At 47.5% G+C, this 22,216-nt stretch overlaps 1 protein-coding gene across 4 annotated transcripts in view; it reads left to right on the top strand.

Annotated features, from left to right (window-relative positions):
• The first annotated feature begins 1,494 nt into the window (after positions 1 to 1,494).
• The window catches only part of ACSF3 (acyl-CoA synthetase family member 3), a 122,613-nt gene continuing 101,891 nt past the window's right edge, over positions 1,495 to 22,216 (top strand). Inside the window, exons 1-4 of one of the 4 annotated variants that reach the window (XM_032764199.2) lie at positions 1,495 to 1,555; positions 4,161 to 4,231; positions 7,529 to 8,263; positions 9,845 to 10,000. In XM_032764199.2, coding sequence (XP_032620090.1) covers positions 7,559 to 8,263; positions 9,845 to 10,000 — 861 coding nt within the window. In that variant the 5' untranslated portion in view covers positions 1,495 to 1,555; positions 4,161 to 4,231; positions 7,529 to 7,558. Of the gene's footprint in view, positions 1,556 to 2,825; positions 2,847 to 4,160; positions 4,232 to 7,528; positions 8,264 to 9,844; positions 10,001 to 22,216 lie in introns of those variants that run through there. The other 3 variants (XM_075073898.1, XM_032764200.2, XM_032764198.2) reach the window with 3 other exon arrangements.

Here is a 22,216-nt window from a genome sequence, read left to right on the forward strand (position 1 = left end):
TCTTGGCTGTCTGCTTCTCCTTCACACGTGCTTGGCACTGGGTCTTTACACTATGATTTTCACTTCCATTGTTTGACACCTGCCACTGCTTCTCTATTTAACCCACTTGTAAATGTGTCTTACAGACTCCATTCTGTTCCCAGTCCACAGAGGATATGAGTTTTGTTACAGTTGTTGCCAGCACAAAGTGCCAGAGGCAAGCAACAGCGGTTCGGGGCCCGGTGTGCGTAGCGCCAATGAACACACCAGGATGGAGAAGCAAAACACAAGTTTATTTGAGCTCAAATAAGGTGCGAGGGAGAATGCAATCTCAAATCCTGCACACCTAAAACAAGTAGTTTCTTCTTTTTATATCCCAGTTGTTTACTACAAAACTTTTTCTTGCTGACTAACTGATCTTTCACTCCCCCCTCCTTTCCTATCCAGCTGCAGTATCTTTTCTCACTCAATCTTTTTGTCTTCCCCATCCCTCTCCCCTTTCTGCTGCAGAGACATGTATGCTGTATCTAAGAGTGGCCTTGAAACTTGCTTCAATTTAGTTCCAGTGTATTACAGCAGGGAACTGGCTATTACAATCAAAAAACTAACTGCTGACATTACATTTTACAGCTATTAACACATTAGGTTACACTAGGTTACACTAAGTGTTAAACATGGAGGAACAATGGTTCATTAGGGCCTGAGCAGGAGGGCTTTATCGACACTCGTGGTTTTCCATTTTCCAGAGTCACCTAGATTTATGCCTAGTGACACCAACACAGTCCCACCCTGATGGCTTTAGTTCAAGCCATTCAACAGCTTGTGTTTTTAGTTCTGGATGGTCCCGCTTCAGTTCCCAGTATGTCCACAGAAACCATTTTCAATAAACTTGTGGGGTCTAGGGCCGGGTCACTCCCGTGGGGACTCATCCTCCGCCCCCATTTGTCTCTTTTATTCAGCTGCTGCACCCTGCCTGCCATGTACATGGGGAGCTCTCTGGGACAGGGACCATCTTGCTACATGGGGGCACAGGGGCTGGCACAACAGATCCCGGCTCTTTGCTTGGGTCTCCTGCTGCTACCACAGCGCGAAGAGGAGGGCACCGCACACGTGTCCCGGGCAGTGCGGGCAGCAGACACGTCCACCCAGGAAGTGACGGGCCGTGGACGGGCGCGGGGGGCTCAGGCTGGCACGCAGGTTGCAGACGCTCATTGGGATGTAACGTGACGAGGCTGCTGGGTGACCAGAGAGCGAGCGTGGGGGGTAATAGGCGCCTCTGTAGGCCCAAGCCCGGACACGGGGGCTGTGCCTATACAACGGGGACCGCTGGGCCCCCTGGCGGGGCTGCGAGGTGACGTCAGCCTCGCCGCTCGGAGGGCTGTGACGTCACAGCAGTGACGTCACGGGCGCGTGTCCCCCTGGTCTCGAGCTCGGGGTTGCCCCGCTCCAGGGAGCTGGTTCTGCCCGGCCCGGAACCGCCGGCGGCGGCACCTGGTTTCCGCGGGGACCCACTTCCCGGACGGACCCGACCCTCCCACTCCCCGGGCGCAGCCACCCGCGGGACGCGGCCCGGCAGGTGAGGCCCGGCGCCCCGCCCGGCTCCTGCCCCCCCCGTCTCTACAGGGTTGGCCCTTCCTAGCCCTCGGGGCTCCTGCCCCCCCTCTCCCCAGGGTGCCCTTCCCAACCCCCCCGCCCGGTCCTGCCCCGCCCCTTCTCCCCAGGGTGCCCTTCCTAGCCCCCCCCGCTCCTGCCCCGCCCCCTCTGCGCCCGAGGTGCCCTCCTGCCCCCCCCCCGGCCCCAGGGCTCCTGCCCCGCCCCGTCTCCCCAGGGTGCCCTTCCAGCCCCGCCCCAGCTCCTTGCCCCGCCCCCTCTCCCCAGGGTGCCCTTCCTAGCCCCCCCCGGCCCCAGGGCTCGCCCCGCCCTCTCCCCAGGGTGCCCTTCCCTAGCCCCCCCCCCGGCCCCAGGGCTCCTGCCCCGCCCCGTCTCCCAGGGTGCCTTCCCTAGCCCCCCGCGGCTCCTGCCCCGCCCCCGTCTCCCCAGGGTGCCTTCCCTTAGCCCCCCGGCTCCTGCCCGCCCCCTCTCCCAGGGTGCCCTTGCCCTAGCCCCCCCCGGGCTCCTGCCCCCCCGTCTCCCCAGGGTGCCTTCCCTAGCCCCCCTCGGCTGCCTGCCCCGCCCGCCGCTCCCCAGGGTGCCCTCCCTAGCCCCCCCCGGCTCCTGCCCCGCCTCTCCCCAGGGTGCCCTTCCCTAGCCCCCCCCGGGGCTCCTGCCCCCCGTCTCCCAGGGTGCCCTTCCTAGCCCCCCCCGGCCCCAGGGCTCCTGCCCCCCCCCCCGGGCTCCTGCCACCCCCGTCCCCAGGTGCCCTTCCCTAGCCCCCCCCGGCTCCTCGCGCCCCCCTCCCCAGGGTGCCCTTCCCTAGCCCCCCCGGGGCTCTGCCCTGCCCCCGTCTCCTCAGGGTGCCCTTCCCTAGCCCCTCCCGGGGCTCCTGCCCCGCCCGTCTCCTCAGGTGCCCTTCCCTAGCGCCCCCCGGGGCTCGCGCGCCGCCCCGTCTCCCCAGGCTGCTCTTCTCTAGCGCCCCCCCCCGGCCCCGGGGCTCCTGTCCTGCCCCCATCTCCCCAGGTGCTCTCCCTAGTCCCCCCCCCCGGGCTCCTGCCCCCGCCCCCATCTCCCCGGGTGCTCTTCCCAGCGCCCCCCCCCCACCCCGGGGTGCCTGTCCAGCCCCATCTTCCCCACCGTGCCCTTGCCTAATGCCCCCATCCTTGTCCTCCTCCCTGCCCCAGGGCTGCCTCCCCAGACGTGCCTGCGCTCCCTTGCCTGGGATGGGCTGCCCGTATCCTGCTCCAGCAGCTGCATCTGACGGGGGCCTGCTGGTTGGGTGCTGGGGGTCAAGGGAGGTTGCTGATTGGTGCTGTCTATGTGCCCCAGGGGGTCGAGTGGGTTGTGGGGTGCGATTGGTGCTATCTGTATGCCCTGGGGGGGTTGAAGAGGGTGCAGATTGGCACAGTGCATGTGCTCTGTGCTTGCATGGAGGGGGATACACCAGCCTCAGGGGGCCTGACTTCCATGCAAATGAACTATGGAAACAAACAGTAACACTGAAAATACAAACTGTTTTGAAGTTTTTCACATCTCTTTAAATAAATCCCACCACCCTGAAACCACTTCCTCCAATCACAATATGCACACCCACACCTTCCTTCTCCTCTGTCTGGGGGAAATACTCCCTCATTTTCCTGATCCACATTTAACGGTAGTCCTTTGGGATTTGTTGAGTTGTCTAAATTTCTGGATGGAAGTGCTGACACAGAGCTATTTGGAAAGTTAGGAAGTTTGAAAGCATCTGGTCTTTCTGCACACAACAGATGTGATTTTCGGTTGGTTTGATGGAAGTGGTCCTTTCACACACTTCAGAGCAGCACACGCACGCTCCATCAGGTGATGCAGAGGCAGACAACCTGCAGAATGTTATCTGGTGGTCTTGATCGTGCTTCTGGTTTGATCATGCTCTCTGGGGCAATGGGGCACACTCCTTTTGCAAGATTAGTTACAGTGTCAAGAGCTGATCTTGAAAGAGATGCAGTGATAACCACGTGTCTGAGGTCAGGATCAGACCTTTTGACTAGTTCAGCAAAAAGAGTGTTGCTCAAGTCATCTAGTGTGTTTTTATAATTACATATGTATTTATACTGTGACCAAGGTGAGATTAGGTAATGGGGATTTGTAGAGACACATTTGAAAGCGGGGTGAGTTAGAGATGAAATAGCAAGGAATGATTTAGGAAAATTTGAAGCAAGAGATAAATTTCTTAGCAGTGAAGGAATTTGTGTACTGGCATGATCTTTCTTCTTAGGGTGTATTTGGACCACTATTACTAGAGATGGTTGAGAGGTGACTCAGGGCCTAAGAATGACTCAGGTCACTGGGTGATAGTTTGTGTCCAGTCTCCAGCAGAGTCATAGGTACTAGAGATGCAGCAGATCTGTTACTTTGTCACCTTGTCCATTCCCAGAGATCAGAGCAGGATTGCGTCCGGGAAGATATCTTCTGGGGTTTTGGGTGATCTAGTTTCAAACATCTAAAGCAATGGGCAGTGTTTTCTGTATACGCCTGAATCATAAACTGATGGTATTGTGGGTTTTTATAGCTTAGAGTTGCTGAGCCAGTTCTCTTTTTTGCTCCTTCAGAAACGGCTGTGCTTCAGCATATGAAAGAGAAGAGTGATTGTGGTGTATGTTGTGCAGGTGGAAGAATACGGGTAAGACTGTAAATAATGTGAGGGCATCTGTAGAGAAGCTGTGGCTTGCAAGGAAATAATCCATCAGTTATTTTAATGCTATGCTTAATTTCATTTTAACCAGTATGTTGTTTTCCTCTTGAAAGGCTGCACGGTAGCATCATCTGAAATAAGTGACAGGTTTCCACTTTAAATCCCAGCTGGTTTCCTAAGAGGATTTATACCACCGTCTAGTCTACATATTGTTAGTGGTCAGACGTAAACAATACATGGTTATTAGTGTCTTGGAAAATGAACTGACACTGATAAATCTGTGGCAGTTACCCAGTTACTTTGCATTGTATTGTGGCTCAGTTAGCATTCTGAGATCACCTTTGTTTGCTTTTTACTCCTAATTTGAGAGATGTGAAGCTGGCTCCTGTTTTCCTACCTTTAGAAATGTAATTTCTGGCTGAGGAAAGCATTGGAGTGGGGAGCTGGGGGATGGAAACACTGTCCAGGGTGAAGGAAGAATGTTAACTCCTTATATATCAGTTTGTTAACAGTATATAGTTCCTGCTTTTCTGGCCAGTCCTAGTTGGTTTGGGATTGTGTTGCCCTCCCCACCTTCAGCTGTGGTGGTGCTTTATTGGGTATAGAATTTGGATCCCTCAGTTGCCCATAATTGCCACTGTCTTCTCTGCCGCTCATTGCAAGGCTTTGTGATGTCAAGAGCTGGATGAAACCACCAAATGTATTTTCGCTTGTTACCTTAGCCATAGTAGGATAGGGTTTGAACCTATCTCCAAAGACAAAAGCTAGTGCACTGTCTTGCAGTCCCCATCCCGTGGCAGCACGTCTTACTCAGCTGTATACTCTTAGTCAGATTTGATTCCCGTTACTGGTGTAGCTCCCTGAAAAATGTAAAAGAAAGGAATCTGCCCTGGCCCTTGCCAAACTAGCACATCCAGCACTTCTGTAATGCTATACACAGTTGTCACAAGTTCGGTGAAGTGCATAAGTGCATAGGACCAGTGAAAGCTGCTGTTGCTTATTGTTCCGTTAAATCTGCGCTGGCACTGTGGTGAAAAGAGGATGATGTGAGTCTCTGAAGCTGCAGTTTCAAAGTGGCAGCTAAAACCTGGCTCTCTGAGCTTTCCAGGGGAAACCAACTAAGCCAAGTGTAGTTAACCATAGTGGCTTGGAACTCTGTGCTCCTCAGTGACACAGTGGAAATGCAGTCAGTTCCAATTAACACCCCTGTTAGCATCTTGTGTGCTCTCACCAGCAATCTGGCCTTGGGGCTACTACAGTAGTTAGAAAGAGGTGATTCTGGTTTTGCTAACAGTCTGTGTTGTCTTTTTTTCTTTTTTTAAATTTGTCTGTAAAGAGGAACGTGAGAAATGGAAAGATGTCGTGCTAGTGTCACTTGTTTTGTTTTTTCCATTTCATTGGTGTGTGTCATGTGCATGCAGTGACCACACTTCTTAGTTTAAGGCGCACTTTAAGATATTTCTGCACTAAATCACGGGCTTCATTGCGGAAATCGAAATTGAGGTTGTTCCGCAAACAAAATATGTGCAAACAAGTTTCTTATTTGGGAAATTTCATTAGTGTGGATGAAAGAGACAGGAAAGCTCGCTGCTGCATCTACGCAAAAACTAGATAAAAATCCATCGCTGACAGTAGGTGTTAGCAACAGGGGCATCTGAGCCCGTGCCAAGCACAGTTGAGCTACAAATCATTTGGATCTTACATTGATAGTTGTCAAACAAATTTTCTGGTGGTTTATTGTTTCTGCTACTTCACGCTATGGGGAGCTGTGTTTTGTAAGCTGTTGCAATAATAGATTTTTTGGAAGTCCTATAAAGCCAAATGGCCATTGCCCTCGTCAAGGAAACTCCATCATTGAATGCAGCACTCCTATATCTTTTTTGGGAAATGAAATTTTAGATGCATTTGGACAGAAATTGTCTTGTTTTAGTTTCACTTTAAGGATACGTCACTTGTTGAGTTAAACTTTAATAGTCGCTGTTACATAAGAAGCAACATAAAGTCCTCTCTCTCCGGCCCTTTGCCATAGCCCTTTCCTTATTTTTCTTCCTCTCCTTGGCTGGGTATCTGTGACAATCGGTGCATGGCTCAGGACAGCGTCGAGCAATCAGAGTCTTCCCTTTCTTCCTACTGGGCCTGCTGCTCCAGCTCACAAGCACCGTTCCAGTGCTGGCACTGCCCTGGACAGGGTACTGGAGACCCTCTACCCACAGTCTCCCCTGCACCCTTCTGTAGCAGTTTCTTCCTGATGCTTCCAGTGTACTGTCACTCTGCTCTGCCACTGGAGGAACGACAAGCTGCAGCCACTATGGTAGCACAAACATATTGCTTAAAAAAGAAGTGGCTGATGAATAGCACTTAGACATTCCTAATATTTGTCTCCAGTGCTGTAAAAACAAGAGAGTCTTCTCCCATGAGAGAGTAGACTTTAATGTCATTATGCACCTGAGCAGAAGGAGCAGAATGCGTAACTCTTATGCCAGCCCATAATCTTCCCCCGTAATAGTGGGGACTGTTGCTTCATCCCAGTTCCCTAGTGGATGTTTTTCTACACTGCTGAACCTTGATACAATTTAACATGATTCACACACACTGTTTAGGAGAGCTCAGGACTTCAGTGGTGGGGTGCGCTCCCTGTTAGGATAGTGCTGCACCGGTAGAGCTCTGGCATTCGGGGAGCAGCTGAGCTCATGCTGAGACGTTGCCTGGCTCTAGTCAATGCTCTTAGTTTCCTGCTATCCAGGAATGCTGTAAGAAATCCTACAAGTCAGTAATGGTGAGTATTGGCTTGCTTGCCTGTTTTCACTTGGAAAACCAGCTGGCTGGCCTGTACTGTACGGTGGCTGCCCAGACTGTTTGCTGTTTCTGCGTACGCTGGCTGTTGTACCTATTCTGTTAAGGTTGTGTCATGTAGGACGGAACCGTGTGCCTGATACAGTACCTGTGATGATCAATCAGATCAGAAGGGTAGACAGGCCTCCTTTGCTTATTTTCTTCAGTCACTGGAAGTGACAGGATGGCATCAGTAAGCATTAATTACTGTGCTAAACTCACTCGTTGAAAATAAATGTTCTTTTAATGCACATTTTTGTCTTAAGTGAGATTGTGATTTAGAGATTCCACTGTGAGTGCTTTGGGCTGTCTTCCTGCGCGTGGAGATGGGGCCTAGCACTTAAACAGGCTTAGAATGAAAGCTACCCCCTTTTCCTTTTGTGTGACTATTTTGTATAAATTCCTGGATATTCCCACTCCCTGCTTATTGGTTCATATAATTTCTCTCTGCAGCATCGAATCTGATCAAGAAATGCAGGCAGAATGTTGGCCGCCTGGATATTTTGCCATGTGAATTTGCCCATGCGATGTCTTGTTCACGGTGTACACCGCTGGAGGTGGCCTGCCTGTGGATGGAGGAATGTTGGACATTTCAGAAGAGGCCTGCACACCACAAGAACACCGTGCAGTGGTAGGGTTACCCCCGTCTTCACCAGAGCTTTGGCTTTTGGTGATAAAATTGCTATCATTGATCAAAATGGAGAGCACACGTACAGGGACCTTTACACTCAAAGTGTCCACTTGTCTCAGCAAATCTGTGAAGTGCTCAGATGTTCCAGTGGGGACCTAAAGGAGGAGCGGATCTCGTTTTTATGCCCAAATGATGCCTCATATGTGATTGCCCAGTGGGCTTCCTGGATGAGTGGAGGCATAGCTGTTCCCCTGTATAAGAAACACCCAGTGCAGGAACTAGAGTATTTCATCCAAGACTCCCAGAGTAGTCTAGTCATTGCCACAGAAGAGTATGTGAAGCACATAACCCCTAGTGCTGAGAAACTGGGAATACCCGTTCTGCCACTTGTTAACTCTGGTAGCGATGGATGTATAAATGATAAGACTGTGGAAGCGTTCCCCTTTGCAATTGACTGTCCTGAGTGGAAAGATAGAGGAGCGATGATAATCTACACCAGTGGGACTACAGGAAGACCAAAAGGTGTCCTTAGTACCCATCAGAATGTGCAAGCTGTGGTAAGTGATACATCCCTCATGATAAAGGCATGTTATTGGAGGTCAGTGTTTTTCAAAAGTGACTAGCGATTTGGGGCTTGCTGTTGGGTGTGCAGCTTGAGCAACTGCACTCTGAAAATCCAGGCCCCTCTGAAGTGTCCCAGGTTGGCACCCAAAACCATTAGTCATGTTTGAAAATCTTTGCCGGTGCGTATGCACTGTGGCTTAGGCTATGGTGAGTGGGTGGGTATTTTCCTGGTGGGGTGGTAGTGACTCTATAAGTTGCCTTTTTTACTGGTTGCTTTTTCTGCAAAATGACTTTAAAAATGTATCCATGCCTCTCACTGAAGTGTAATTTGATCCAGCATGTCACTATTATGTAAAGTCTGTGCATTATTTAGCTATATATCCCCAAGGCAAAAAATCCATTAGCTATCTGTGCCAAAAAGAGTTACAAGTCTAAAGGAGTGTGCTGCTTGCCTTGCCCGTTCGGTATCGCTGCCTGCAGCTGATAAAATCACACCAGTAAGGGGAATAAATACACTGCACCTCAAAGATGTGGTATCGGACTAAAATGGTTCGAGACGCTCTGATGCTGTGGTGAGCCTAGGCGGAGAGAACAAGGGCTTCACCGTATTGTGGAAAGACTCTTTCCTCACAAGCATTCGGATCATTTGGAAGGCAGATTGAACAGTGGCTGTGGCTGGCAGTTTGGTGCAGAACACCAGGGTTGTAGTGACTGGATAAAATCTGCTCTCCCTGCTAAGGGAAGGGGGAATGACGAGCACTGTTCAAATATCTTTTTTCTTTTAGACAAGCTGGAAATGACCTCTTTGACTGCGAAGGTTAGGCTCTGAAAGGCATTGTCCTGCCTAAAAGGGCCCAAACTCTAGTGCTTTGGAATAATTTTTTTCTTTTGGAAGCTTAAAATTTAACATTTTCGCAGTATTGGGTTTATTTTCCTTTCTATTTATGGACCATTGACTTCCTGCCCCCAGTTTCTGTTTCTCATGGATTCTAATAAGCCAGCCTAGGTCAGCTTCTTTTTGTCAGCAGCATTATCAATGGTGACAGCAAAGTTTCTTAGATAACTATTGTTTCTGCTGACTCTGATTGTGCAACAGCAGGTTAGTAACAGCGTAGGTCCTACCTTAACGGTAGCAATTAATCTCTAATTTTTTGGCAACACGGATGGAGTTATAGGTGCATGTATGTATATACATATGTATTTTATAGATGCACAGAATGTTCCCATTCAGTTGTTTTTATGATAGGTGCTTTTCTCCTGTTGGTCTCAAAGAAGAGACCCCACTTCCTTTGCATTCATCAAAGGGGGTGCAGGTCTTCCACCTTGCAGGTTCTTGTCTGTCTGTTACTGGTGACACTTTCATTCTGACTCCTATTTTTTCCCATGAATCCCCTGAATTTACGTTCACATCCAGGGTCCAGAAACTAGCCCAGGCAGGGACGTGCTGCTACCAGCTCAAACAGTAGAGCTAGGGTTGAATTAGCCATGCTTTCTCTGTAATTAGAGCTCTGTTCTGTGTCTCAGCTGGTGGCTTCCCTTGGCTTAATGCTGGATTTTATATTTTTTCCCCACAGGTAACAGGGCTGGTTGACAAATGGGAGTGGACGAAGGAAGATGTTATCTTGCATGTGCTGCCTTTACACCATGTCCACGGAGTGATCAATAAGCTGCTATGCCCTCTTTGGGTGGGAGCTACGTGCATCATGTTGTCCGAGTTCAGCCCTCAGAAGGTAAGCCTGGATGGATTGAGTGTTGGCTTTGAAATTCATCAGCAAAACCCCATGCATTCTAATTAGAGTAAGTTTGTAAACAGTTCCAGCGTATTTAGCTTTTGGCTACATACAGGTCATGAATTGTCTCGATAAAAAGACTTTGAACTGAATATTAAATCTGTGGCAAAGCAGCTTTTCTGAGTGGTTTTAACTTGTTTGATTATGAAATGGCTAATAATCCGTAATATTACCTCTGCTCCTTGGTGACACCAGGAGGTATCAAACCAGGGCACTGCACACAGAATAATAACAGAGTTAATTTAGGATCAGGAAAGATGAAAACATAACTTACTCTTGTTTTGTAACCTTAGCAATGCATCGCCTCAAACACTTAACAGTTTGTTTTGTTAATACCATAGTCAGTAGCTCGCAGTAGCCCTTTTCTGTGTTAAATACACTCACACTCAATGTCTTGTGCTATGTCACATGGTATGATGCTGGCGTTAGAGTTTCTGGTGCCCCAGGTGAGACTAATAAAATAATACTGGATATTTATATGCAAGCTCCACTTTTTATCCTCCAAGCTCTTTACAAACATTAGTAAATTCATCAAGATTAGACTGACTGTCATGTCCCTACTCTAGGCCACAATGAGAGAGAGTTAGCAAAATTGAAACTTTTCCGAGTCCGTTAGGAAAGGTGGTGGTAAGCAGACAGTCCTCATCAGATTAGGAGCAGAGATGCTGTTAGAATGTTGTTTTTCTGCACATGTAGGAAGCGCTGGGCCTGGTGCCTCTGCTGTGGTACCTTGCCAGTGCCAACGGGCAGCAGTTTTAAAGGGAAAAAAGTGATTGTAGCAGAGAGAAGTGTGTCTGTGAAAGGAGAAGTGGTTGTAGCAGAGAAGTGTGTGTCTGTGAAGGGAGAAGAACACTTTTAGTCTGTTTCCATCTGGGATTGCCTTTGCCACCCTTGTGATGGTGCTGTTTGTTTGTAGAGCCCCTAAGGTTGGTCCTGGAGAAGAATTTGGGAGATCACTCATGTCCATGCTTTAATTCATTTAACAACCTAACTAGTGTGGTGATGGGTCCTGTAGAAGACCCTAAGGTAGAGAAACGGGTTTGTCTTCTACCCAAAGTGTGTAAATATCACTTCCTGAGCAATGTGCCAAGCACTGAGACCAAGTGTGATTGGAGGAGAGGCATATGTTCTCTTCCCCTTTCCCTGGAGACACCCCCATCCGGTAGACTGGTGAGTAGGCAGCAGTCTGATAAGAATGTGTGATCTAAGCAAGTCTGACAGAAATAGATGAAGAGAAGATAAAGAAAGCCTGAGCACTGGACTCTGCATTGGCCATTCTTTGTCGTGCCTGTGGCATTTGGATTCCAGGTATGCTACAGGTGGCAGGGCTAGGGTGACCAGACATTAAGGGGAAAATATCAGGACCACCGTGAGGGGGAAGGGCATTTTTTTTACACTCACCCGTCCGGGAGTTCGGTGGCAATTCAGCAGAGAGCCCTTCAGTCGCGGATGGTCTTCAGTGGTATTTTAGCGGGGGATAATAAACCTTGCCGCCAAAGACAGAACCACCCGCCACCGGAATATCGCCGAAGACCGTCCGTGACTGAAGGACTCTCCGCTGAATTTCCACGGAAGAGCAGAAAACAAAATATCGGGACAAATGGCATCCCAGCCGTACTCTGGTCAGGACACGGGACAAACTCCTCAAAATCGGAACAATCTGGTCACCTAGAAAGGTTGAAATTCTCAGAGCTAGGGGAAACATTCCCTTAAGCTGAGCTGAAACAGGGTGGACGTTAAGGTGACACTATAAAATGGAAAATCCTGGAAAGCCTCTAACCTCAGTCCCAGATTCCTTTGCTCGTTGCTCAATTCCTGCTACTTTGAGCCCTTTCCTGGCAGCATGGCTCGGAGATTTGGAAATGCACCATGCAAGATAAAATAAACACTGAGAAATCCCTGCCTAAAAATACCCCTCGCTGTAATGCCAAAGAGCCTGTGAGGGGAGGAGTTCAGGATAGCTTAGGCTGTCATTGCAATACACCTTATAACTCACCAGTTCAAACTCATGTGGGAAGTGATGTGGGAATTCAACAAGCAAATAAAATATCGAAGAGGATAAAGTACAATTAGCAGCAGTGCCGAACACTTCCCCTCTTACTACATAGGAGGCGGGGGAGGGGGGATGTTTTGCCTTGCAGTCCCCATCTCCATGCAGAGCTATGCAGATCAGCAGATTAAAGTTGTGCATTTCAAGGTGCTGGTGCCTCAAGGCCTAATTCTGCTTTGGTCAGTGGAGTTACTCGCGTTAATACCAGTGTAGCTGAGATTGGAATTGGCCCTCAGTCTTTAACTAGCTCTGGTTCCTTTGTGGCCAGAAGGCTCAGTGTTCAGTGAATAATTGGGCTTTCAGGTGCAGATGCCAGCTTTAAGAGGGAGCGAAAGTGTGCATTTTCTGAGATTACTTCTTATAGAAGCATAAATCAATAATCAGTCCTGCAGCCACCCCAGGGTAAGACCAGGACCCACACATTACTAATGAGCAGCCATGGTCAGAGGCTTTTAAAATTATACTGTGTCCTCTCTGTATGCTTCAGGTTTGATAGGCTGCCGCAAAGAGTTCCATAGGTTGACTGTGCACTGGGTGAAGAAATCCTTCCTTTTGTTTGTTTTAAACCTGCTGCCTTACCCCAAAGAGGACCTGTATCCGTCTGAAACACTTTATGCACACACGCTATATATTTAAATTGAAATCTTAATGCTCGGCAGCGCCAGTGGCCAGCTACCACTGGGTATTATCATGGGCTCAGTTCCTGTCTCCTTGCTCCCTGCAGGAGCTGTGGAGGCAGCATGCTTAGCCTCCAGGGAAGGAATTTTCTTATGCCATTCACCAGCAGCCCCTCTGGCTGATTAAGGGGCAGTGATGAGGACAGGCTTTGATGGAGGTTTCCTTCCATTCCTCCACATCTGGAAGGATGGTGACTGCTATAGGGGACTCAAGGGGGAAAGTGTAAAATGAAGTCAGCATGGCCTGTAGAGAACTCCCTGGGAGAGTGAAAGGAGTCAGGCATGTCTGTGTCCAATAGCTGATATGAGCAAATACAAGAAATCGTTGTCCTGTTCAGCTGTTGGACACAGACATGCCTGACTCCTTTCACTCTCCCAGGGAGTTCTCTACAGGCCATGCTGACTTCATTTTACACTTTCCCCCTTGAGTCCCCTATAGCAGTCACCATCCTTCCAGATGTGGAGGAATGGAAGGAAACCTCCATCAAAGCCTGTCCTCATCACTGCCCCTTAATCATCCAGAGGGGCTGCTGGTGAATGGCATAAGAAAATTCCTTCCCTGGGGGCTAAGCATGCTGCCTCCACAGCTCCTGCAGGGAGCAAGCAGACAGGAACTGAGCCCATGATAATACCCAGTGGTAGCTGGCCACTGGCGCTGCCGAGCATTAAGATTTCAATTTAAATATATAGCGTGTGTGCATAAAGTGTTTCAGACGGATACAGGTCCTCTTTGGGGTAAGGCAGCAGGTTTAAAACAAACAAAAGGAAGGATTTCTTCACCCAGTGCACAGTCAACCTATGGAACTCTTTGCCAGAGGAGACTGTGAAGGCCAAGACTATAACAGGGTTCAAAAAAGAACTAGATAAGTTCATGGAGGATAGGTCTATCAATGGTTATCAGCCAAGATGGGCAGGTATGGTGTCCCTAGCCTCTGTTTGCCAGAAGCTGGGACTGCATGACATGGGATGGATCACTTGATGACTACCTGTTCTGTTCATTCCCTCTGGGGCACCACTGGCCACTGTTGGAAGACAAGATCCTGAGCCGGATAAACCTTTGGTCTGACCCAGTGTGGCCATTCTTATGTTGTTGGGCTCCAGTCTGAGTACTGTTCTTCCCTTGATATTTAAAATCACTGCATTATTAGCTTCCCCCTCCAGCCCTTAAAGTCTTTGGGAAGAACCCTCTTTGAAACCCTCACCTCAATAGAACACACACAGTAAGAATATTTAGCATTTGCAGTGCTTGACAGCTTCCAAACACTGTCCTGACCTATTGCAGAAGGCAAGACCTTGATACCTCACTGGCCTTGGTGATACACTGAGGCAGCTAATGGGGCAGGGTGACGAGCACACTGATAGTCCTGAAGCAAAGCCAATCCAAAGCCCCATGTGCATTTCTCCCTATCCTGTGGCATCTCGTGATTGATTGCCCCTTGTACTCTTCTGTTTCTCTGTGCTGCTCTCCTGACATCTGCAAATCAATGCGCTGACATTGAAGAATGGGCTGTGCTGGGAGGAGGGGGATGCTCAGTCCTGCAGTCTCCAATCGGATTGCTCAGTGAGAACTGACAACCAAGGGCAAGCGAGGACTGTGCTGGAGGGGAGCCTTCACTTTGACCCAGAGGGTTGAGCTCAGGCAGGGGCAGTCTGCGTAGCAAGTATGTCTGATGCAGGAGCAGCGAGCCAGCTCCATTCCAAGAGCTCTCAGGTGCAGTCGGGCCTCTGAAGGACATCATTTGCCTTTTTTATTTTTTTCATTCCCTTTATTTTTCCAAGGGCCTCCCCTGGGAGCTGGAAGTGGTTTGATCGACACTACAGAGAAAGCACACAAGGGTAAAGCAGGCTTTCTTGTGGAGTTTAATGCAAGCTGCCTTTCAGTTCTAGTCTATTTTCACCAGCTGTTTACAAAATGCCCTTTGCTACCAAAATCAGCTTTCAGAAAAGAAGCACAGTTTCAGTGGAGGATTTCGCAGAAGGAGTCTGAGTTTTGCTGCTTTTTTTTTTCTTCACTGCACCTTGAGAAAACAGTCAATTACAGTGTGATGTAAAGAAACCCAAATGGCAGCTAAAACACTTGACATACTGATCAAAACAAGGCTAGGAACTTACTCTAAACCTGCTGCAGACATATTTAGCCTTGAGTGATACTGGCATGGGTTCAAGAGAAACCACAACAGCATGCCCAATGTGCCTTTGGTTTCTAATGACTAACACTTCATTATACAAAATAAATACTTTATTATTTCAGTGTTCATTAAATTACATCATTTGCGGCATGCCTTATAATCAGAGATACAGGTGCCAGTCTGGTTTAGTTGGTGCCAATAGCATTATTTCCTCTTAGCTAAAAGATGGTTCACGTCTCAGATAAAGGCTTGGTTTGCATCCTGTGCAGTTAGGAGTTATTTTTCAGACCCTTCTGCCTGGTTCTGGCAGCTGCCCAAGAGAAGATTAAAGATCAAGGTTCTGGAGTGGCCCCAGTGTCCTGGCCAGCATTCCCTCTCTAACAGCATCTGAAGTTCGAGGCTGCATGTGCGCTATTGTGAAGCTCACAAAAGGACTCATTAAAGTGTACTGAGATGCCTCAAGCGTGAAAGTTGCTTCATAAAATCAGATTCTCTTTATTAAACTAAGACGTATGTTACTTTGCTCTAGCTACTACTCAAGTTATAATTCACTTTATAGCACCATCTGTTAAGAATGTCTTGGTTAAGCTTATTGTAGCATCCTTTTATTGTAAGTTATTAAAGAATATAGCTGCATCTATTAATCATTTGTTAATAAAGGGTTTATAAATGGGCCCTTAATTCCCAGCATTGCTTTCTACTCCTTTCAAGTGGCATTTTAAGTACCTTGGTGTGTGCTCCTTTTGGAACGTAGCATGCCCTCGTGCAGGGAACTGAGCTGAAGACACTCTCTCTACTGTCCCTTGGCCCAGCGGGGCTAGATATGTAATAGAAATAACAGTTCCACTCATGGGATGTGTCTCTCATCGCACTGGAGCGACCTTTCTGTCTTTCTGGGGAGCAGTGCTAAGTGATCTAGAGTGAGGCATATAGAAACTTCCTCAGCCACATGGAAATTTGGCTTGAAATTGGGGGAGTACAAGGGAGGGAGACAGTGAAAGGCTTGTAGGATTCCCCTCCCCAGAAAGTACTGAGAGCAAGTGATGCTCTGACCTTACATCTGTTTTGTTTTGTAAGTGAATTTAGCACAAGGTAACTTCCAGATTGCGAGTCCTGGAGAATGAAGTCCTCACTTTATCCAAAGGAAAGATCCTATGTAGACAATGACAGCCCAAGCTTCTGACACTACCCTTGCCAATATGCCTCAGCCTTCAACTACAGGGCCACTGTTAGGTCTGAGAAGCAAGTTCCATAGACCCCTTCGCTGCAGCTGCCAGCCAGGGTGCAAGTATCACTACCTTCTAGCCTTGTGCAAGAGTGTGTCTGTTGTCTTTGCTTTGCAGGTTTTTGTCTGAACTTCTCATGGAAAAACAATCTAATATTGAGCAGTTCCTTAGAAGTGTATACAGATATGAACAGTGCGCGGTCTCGTCCCCTGGAGGGTGTATCCAGTTTGGCTGCATGATTAAATTCAAGGCTCCTTTTTGCCATCAGCAAAGCCCCTTGCTGTAATGCAGCGACGCCTGTAGCCTGAGGTCCTTTGTTAACAAATATGCTGGTATGTAGATTTCTTGGCCTGTGTTCAGAAGTGACTAGTCATATGGGGTGGCTGGGTTTTTGGGTGTCCAACTTGAGACACCTTAAAGGAGCCTGATTATCAGAAAGTGCTGAACTCTCGTCATCTGAAAATCAGGCCCCAAATCATTAGTCCCTTTTGAGAATTTAGGCCCTTATGTCTAGCTGGTAAGTGGCCTTAATGCACCAGCCTTTCACCTCTAGAGACAGAGGATCAGATCTCAGTTAGTTGCCGCTAAAGGAAATGTCTGTGTCACAAAGCCACCACACAGCTGGGCATGGCTGGTAGTCTCTATCCAGCAGGCTGAGCAGCAGGAGAGAAGCACCGAGATGCATTGGCAGGGTAGTGTGCAGCTCAGGAAGCATGCACTGCAGCTATCTGTGTAGTACCCAGTTTTAGCCACTCCTGTAGGCCCCTCACTGCACAAACATCAGGTTAATCCTAATATTTTTTAAATAAAAGTGAATCCTAGCATACAAATGTGTGAGCTCCAAGGGACACACCCATGAGAAAGGCACTATTCGCTTGCTGGGAATGTGCGTTCCCGTTTGGTTTCGGCTGGAAGAAGGTGATTGTCTTTTCATCCATTCACTGGTGGCTTCAGAAAGGTAATTTTATTTCAGGCTCAGAGGAAAGTCTGGTCATGGTAAGGGGCAGGTCACTGCTGGATGGATTATGCTTGATCAGTTCTTGCAAACCTTGGCTTTACACAGTTCTATCTGCTCTTCACTTCCCCACAGATCTGCTGTCTGTTCTCAGCATCTGTTACAGAGTAATGCCTTTTGATGTGTGTGTGTGGGGGGGGGGGGAATAAAAAAATGGAACCAGAGCCTGTCATATTTAGTTATATTACTGGGTCCCAGGGAAAGTACTTGGCCCTTTCAGTATGCCTGCAGCTTGGCAAGGGTTTAAAAGCTTCAGACTGGAATGCAGAGGGGGCCGTTAGACTGCACTGATGAATAAATGATTACAACCAGAGTCATGCAGAGCGCATACAGTTTGGGGTTATAACAAACATGAGATGAAACCATCAAGGGCCTGATTTCCTTTTGAAGAACGGAATGTTTCTCTTTCTACATATTGCTGCAAACGGCCTGAGTTGAGCTAACCATCAGAGGTTCAGCCGTTAGGAGAGAGCAAAGCTCCCTTAGCTGTTCTCCGCACTCCTCTGTAATCATGTTACTTCCACTCAGAAAGAAACTGTGTCACCAATATGCATGTGTGGCCCTGTGTTCTGTTCAGTGCTCCTGCACAGTGCTGGAATTTCTGCATGTCTAGGAACCTGCATCTGTTGCAGTTGATGCTGGCGTCCCTCCCCAAATAGATTTAGTTTGGCAGTGAGGCACTCAATCTGAGTCAGAGCCATAGCTGTTAGAGAACCTATGAAAATTTGGGCATAACCAGCACTTTAGCAATCAATACGCAAACTTAAAACCATCTCAGAAATCAGAAGGGAAGGAAAGGGATGATTTAACCTGCATTAAGGATATTGCTACTTATGAAAAGCGTTTTTAAAAAATTGAATAACAACTTAAATGATCCAATAATTTGTGAGTGGTTTAGAAAAGAGGAGCCACTGAATTGTAAAGAGCTCCAGTAGCCCAGGTCGTCTGTTACCTTGTTTGGCTTTGGACTGGAAAATCCACGATGGTGTTCTTACCCCTTTTCAGACTGAAGGCATCTTCATATAATTTTCCTCTAGGACATTACCTAAATATTTCCTTTAAGAAAAAAAATAAATAGCTGTTTCAAGTAAAAGGAAAACTGTCTGTCAAATACCTGATCCAAAAATTCACTGGCAAGCAGGAGAGATTCCAGCCCTGCACCTTGAATCTGAGATCAGAATCTTTCACAATCACTTGCAGGATACGTGACCCCGATTTTGATTTGATTTGTTTTAAATGAGCCAAGCAGGTTCATTGTCATGCTGCAAGATGGTGTATGTGCAGCCATGTGTGAGAGAGAGACTGCTGTCGTCTTCCTGGTCTGTGGAAAACCTCTCCAAATTGCTCATTGTTCCTCTGCCTGCCAGTCCAAGCCTGAGGATGTTCACTGCTTTTTCCAAACTCCCTTTCATTTTCTGTTTCTTCTCCTGTTTTTTGGAATGTGTAACTCAGGATCAATGTTGTGTGCAGTCTAAGCATGGTAGGCCCTGGTTCTTCTCCTGCCTCACCTCCTCTTCTGTGTTGCCAGTTGTCAGGATATCAGTTAATTCAGTGTCTTTGGCTTCTTCTGGATTTGTATTCAACATTGTGCTCCTCCTTCCACTGAAAGTGAGGCCTCTGGAAGGGAAGAGGGGTTAGTGCTTCTCTGCGATGCGTGTGGCCGCATCTCTCCCTTCAGGCTGTTGTGCACAGGCAGCCAAACTGGGTGTAGTTTGAGAAAGTCGCCATTTAGTGGGTTGAAAGGAGCTGCTTGTTGTATATCACTCAGCCAATCCCCCTCCATCATCACATCTGTCTGTCTTAGGAACTACTAGGGGAAATCTTGCACATTTCCCATCACATTAGGGTTATTTTGCATCCAGTTGGTGGTTCTGTTTTGTAATTTTCCTTCTCCCTATTGTCACATCCCTTTTGGCAAAATCTTCTAACATTCCATTGACGAACAGACAGACTTCTCATGCAAAGGGGGTTAGCAGAGAATTAGCTTTTTTTACACGGAGTCTAGCTGCACTCAGCACATCTTCTGAAAGTTCTTGGGCTGAGACGCGCATTTTATCTTGTGAATTGTGCAGTATTGATAAACTTGAAGGCTGATCAATACAGCACAGTTCAACAGGGTACTTAAGCTTGTACCTGACTTCACACATGTGAGCAGTCCCATTAAGTTAAGAACATCAGAACGGCCATACCGGTTCAGACCAAAGGTCCAGCTAGCCCAGTATCTATCTACCGACAGTGAACAATGCCAGCTGCCCCAGAGGGAATGAACAGAACAGGTAATCATCAAGTGATATCTCTCCTGCCATCCATCTCCACCCTCTGATGAATAGCGAGGCAGGAGAAAAAAAACCATTTTTACCCCCTTCCTGGCTAATAGCATTTTATGATGGACTTAGCCACCATGAATTTATCCGTTCCCCTTTTTTTATAAACCAACTGGGATTATAAGTCCCAGCTGCCAAGCACACAACCTCCTCAGGCGTGAAGGGGTTCCAGCAAGTTGACTGTGCGCTGTGGTGAAGAACTTCCTTTTATTTGTTTTAAAACCTGCTACCTATTATTTAATTTGGTGACCCCTAGTTTTGTATTGTGAAATAATAAATAATTTTCCTACTCCACTTTCTCTACATCAACCATATTTTATATACTCTGTCAATCCCCTTTAGTCTACCTCTTTCAAGCTGATTGAAGAGGCCTACTTTACTTTTCCTTGTATGGGACCTTCCAAAGCCCATAAATCATTATTAGGTTACCTTTTTCTGAACCTTTTCTAGTGCTAGAATATTGTTTTGAGGTGAGGAAGACCAATCTGTACACAGTGTCGAGATGTGGGTGTACCATGGTTTATTAAGGGCAATAAGATATCCTCTGTCTATTTCTATCGCTTTTTAATGATCCTAACATCTCTGTTTGCTTTTTGACGCACTCTGCCGCACTGCTGTGGCACATCTTCAGAGAACTATCCCCCGGGATGACGCCCAGATCTTTTTCATGAACTTGTAGCTCTAAATTAAGCCCTCATCATATTGTATGTGTAGTTGGGTTATTTTTTTCCAATGTGCATCACTTTACATTTATTCACATTAAATTTCATTTGCCATTTTGTTGCCCAATCACTTAGTTTTGTGAGCTCTTTTTGAAGTTCTTCACAATCTGCTTTGGTCTTAACTGTCTTGAGTAGTTTAGTATCATCTGCAAACTTTGCTACCTCACTATTTACCCCTTTCTCCAGATCATTTATCAATAAATTGAATAGTATTGGTCCTAGGACTGACCAAAGTACCTTGTTGCCTGGGATTTTCTGAGCCTCCTGCTAGTGATGAGGAGGCAGTACATTTGTAACACAAACTGTATCAAGAAGCCCGATTTCAGTGCTGCTAAACTGGCATCCGTCCATCTATAATCTGATTGCACAGTTGGAAAGATGTCACTGTTAAGATTGGATTCAAACATGAAGTTGTTTTTTGGATTGTCAGGTGTTTCAGGGTGGTGGAGCTTAATGAGGACCTTCTTGTGATGATTTAGGAGTGGGGGCAACAGTCACATCAAGAGGCAAAAACAATTGAAAAGGAAAAGCAACACTCGAAGGAAACAGCAGTGAAAGGCCCTAGGGAAAACCCTAAGAGAGACAGGTGGAGAATATGTCTACAGGTGAACTTTTAAACCAGTATCACTTTTGGTTCCTCTTCAAATCATGTCTAATATATTTTAAAAGCCAACTATCTCGTATTCAGAAATGCTGAGCATCCGCAAATCCAGACGGAGTCTGTTGACACCAATTGTGTTCAGCACCAATGAAAGTTGGGTCTCTAATGTCTGGTCACAAGCACAACAAAAGTCCAACAGCCCCAAAGTACAGTGCAATGTGTACCAAAAAACTCATTGTTTTTAGAAACACTTTACGTCCGGAGGGTTTGAACAAATCATTCAAGTGAGCGAAATGAAATAAAACGAGGGGTTGTCAGTATCCTGTCCACCCATAATTGATGTGGTAACAGTGACATATGGGATAACAGCAAGGGAGAGATTGATTACACTGCTCTAAACTGGAGGGCGTTGGAGGATGCCATATGCTGGGAGAGCAAAGCTGAGAAGCTTACAAGATTCTCTAGATCCCAGGAGTGATTGATAGCCTCAGGTGATGAGGCTTTACAGATCCATCCTCTTCAACTGTTCTACTTTTTTTTTTTTTTTTTTTTTTTTTGACTGAGTAGCTGTGTGGATCCGACAGATCAGACATCTGTGTGGTTGGGAAGGGGGTATCGAGACCAAGTTCGAAGGACATAGGACCCACCAGCTTCTGAGAAGGAAGCATGACCTGGGATCTATAGCAAGACTTTGTCGTACTTGAGAGTGTAAAGATGGCCCCTGTAGATGAACAGGAGCCGAGCTCTTTCATCGGATTACCATGTAAGTAACACAGTAAGAGTTTGTTAACCAGGTCTGAAGGGGAGCTGTGGCACCTGGATTTTCCTGCAGTGACCTTCAGAGAGCACCTTGCTCCTGCGACATGCTCCTTGGAATAAGGGAGCAGAGTGAGGGAAGGACACGATATAAAATATCCAAGTGCAGAGCTTGGGGATGGCAGCAGTTACCTGAGCCCAGGGAGCAGGAGACAGGTTGTGACACCCTAGCTAGACATGTGTTTCTTCCTTCCCCTGGCACCCACCCGGTCACTCCCCTTTCCATCTGTGGCCTGCCGGAAGATGAAAAATGTACTTTCTTGCCCCTGCTGCCCTTCCCAGCACAGTGGTCATCACGTCTGGTTCTCAACATTTCCCCAAGGCCAGGGAGCCAGCTGGCCCCTCTTCCACGGCTCATTGCTTGAGCTGGACTTGCACGCTTGCAAGTGCAACTCCCTGGCCTGGGCACATCTGTAGAGCGTAGTAGTTTTCTCTCCTTCCCAAAGACATGAAGCAGCTGCAGAGGAGCCTTTACCGAAGACTCAGTAGTGACAGAGTGGAACATTTCCCCACACGGGGTGTGAATCACTCCCTCTGCTCCATGGATTTGGTCTCCTCCCACTTTGCTTTCCCCTGATGCTTTTCAGGTGCTATTG

The sequence above is a fragment of the Chelonoidis abingdonii genome, chromosome 19, assembly GCF_003597395.2.
Source record: "Chelonoidis abingdonii isolate Lonesome George chromosome 19, CheloAbing_2.0, whole genome shotgun sequence".
Lineage (NCBI taxonomy): Eukaryota > Metazoa > Chordata > Testudines > Testudinidae > Chelonoidis > Chelonoidis abingdonii.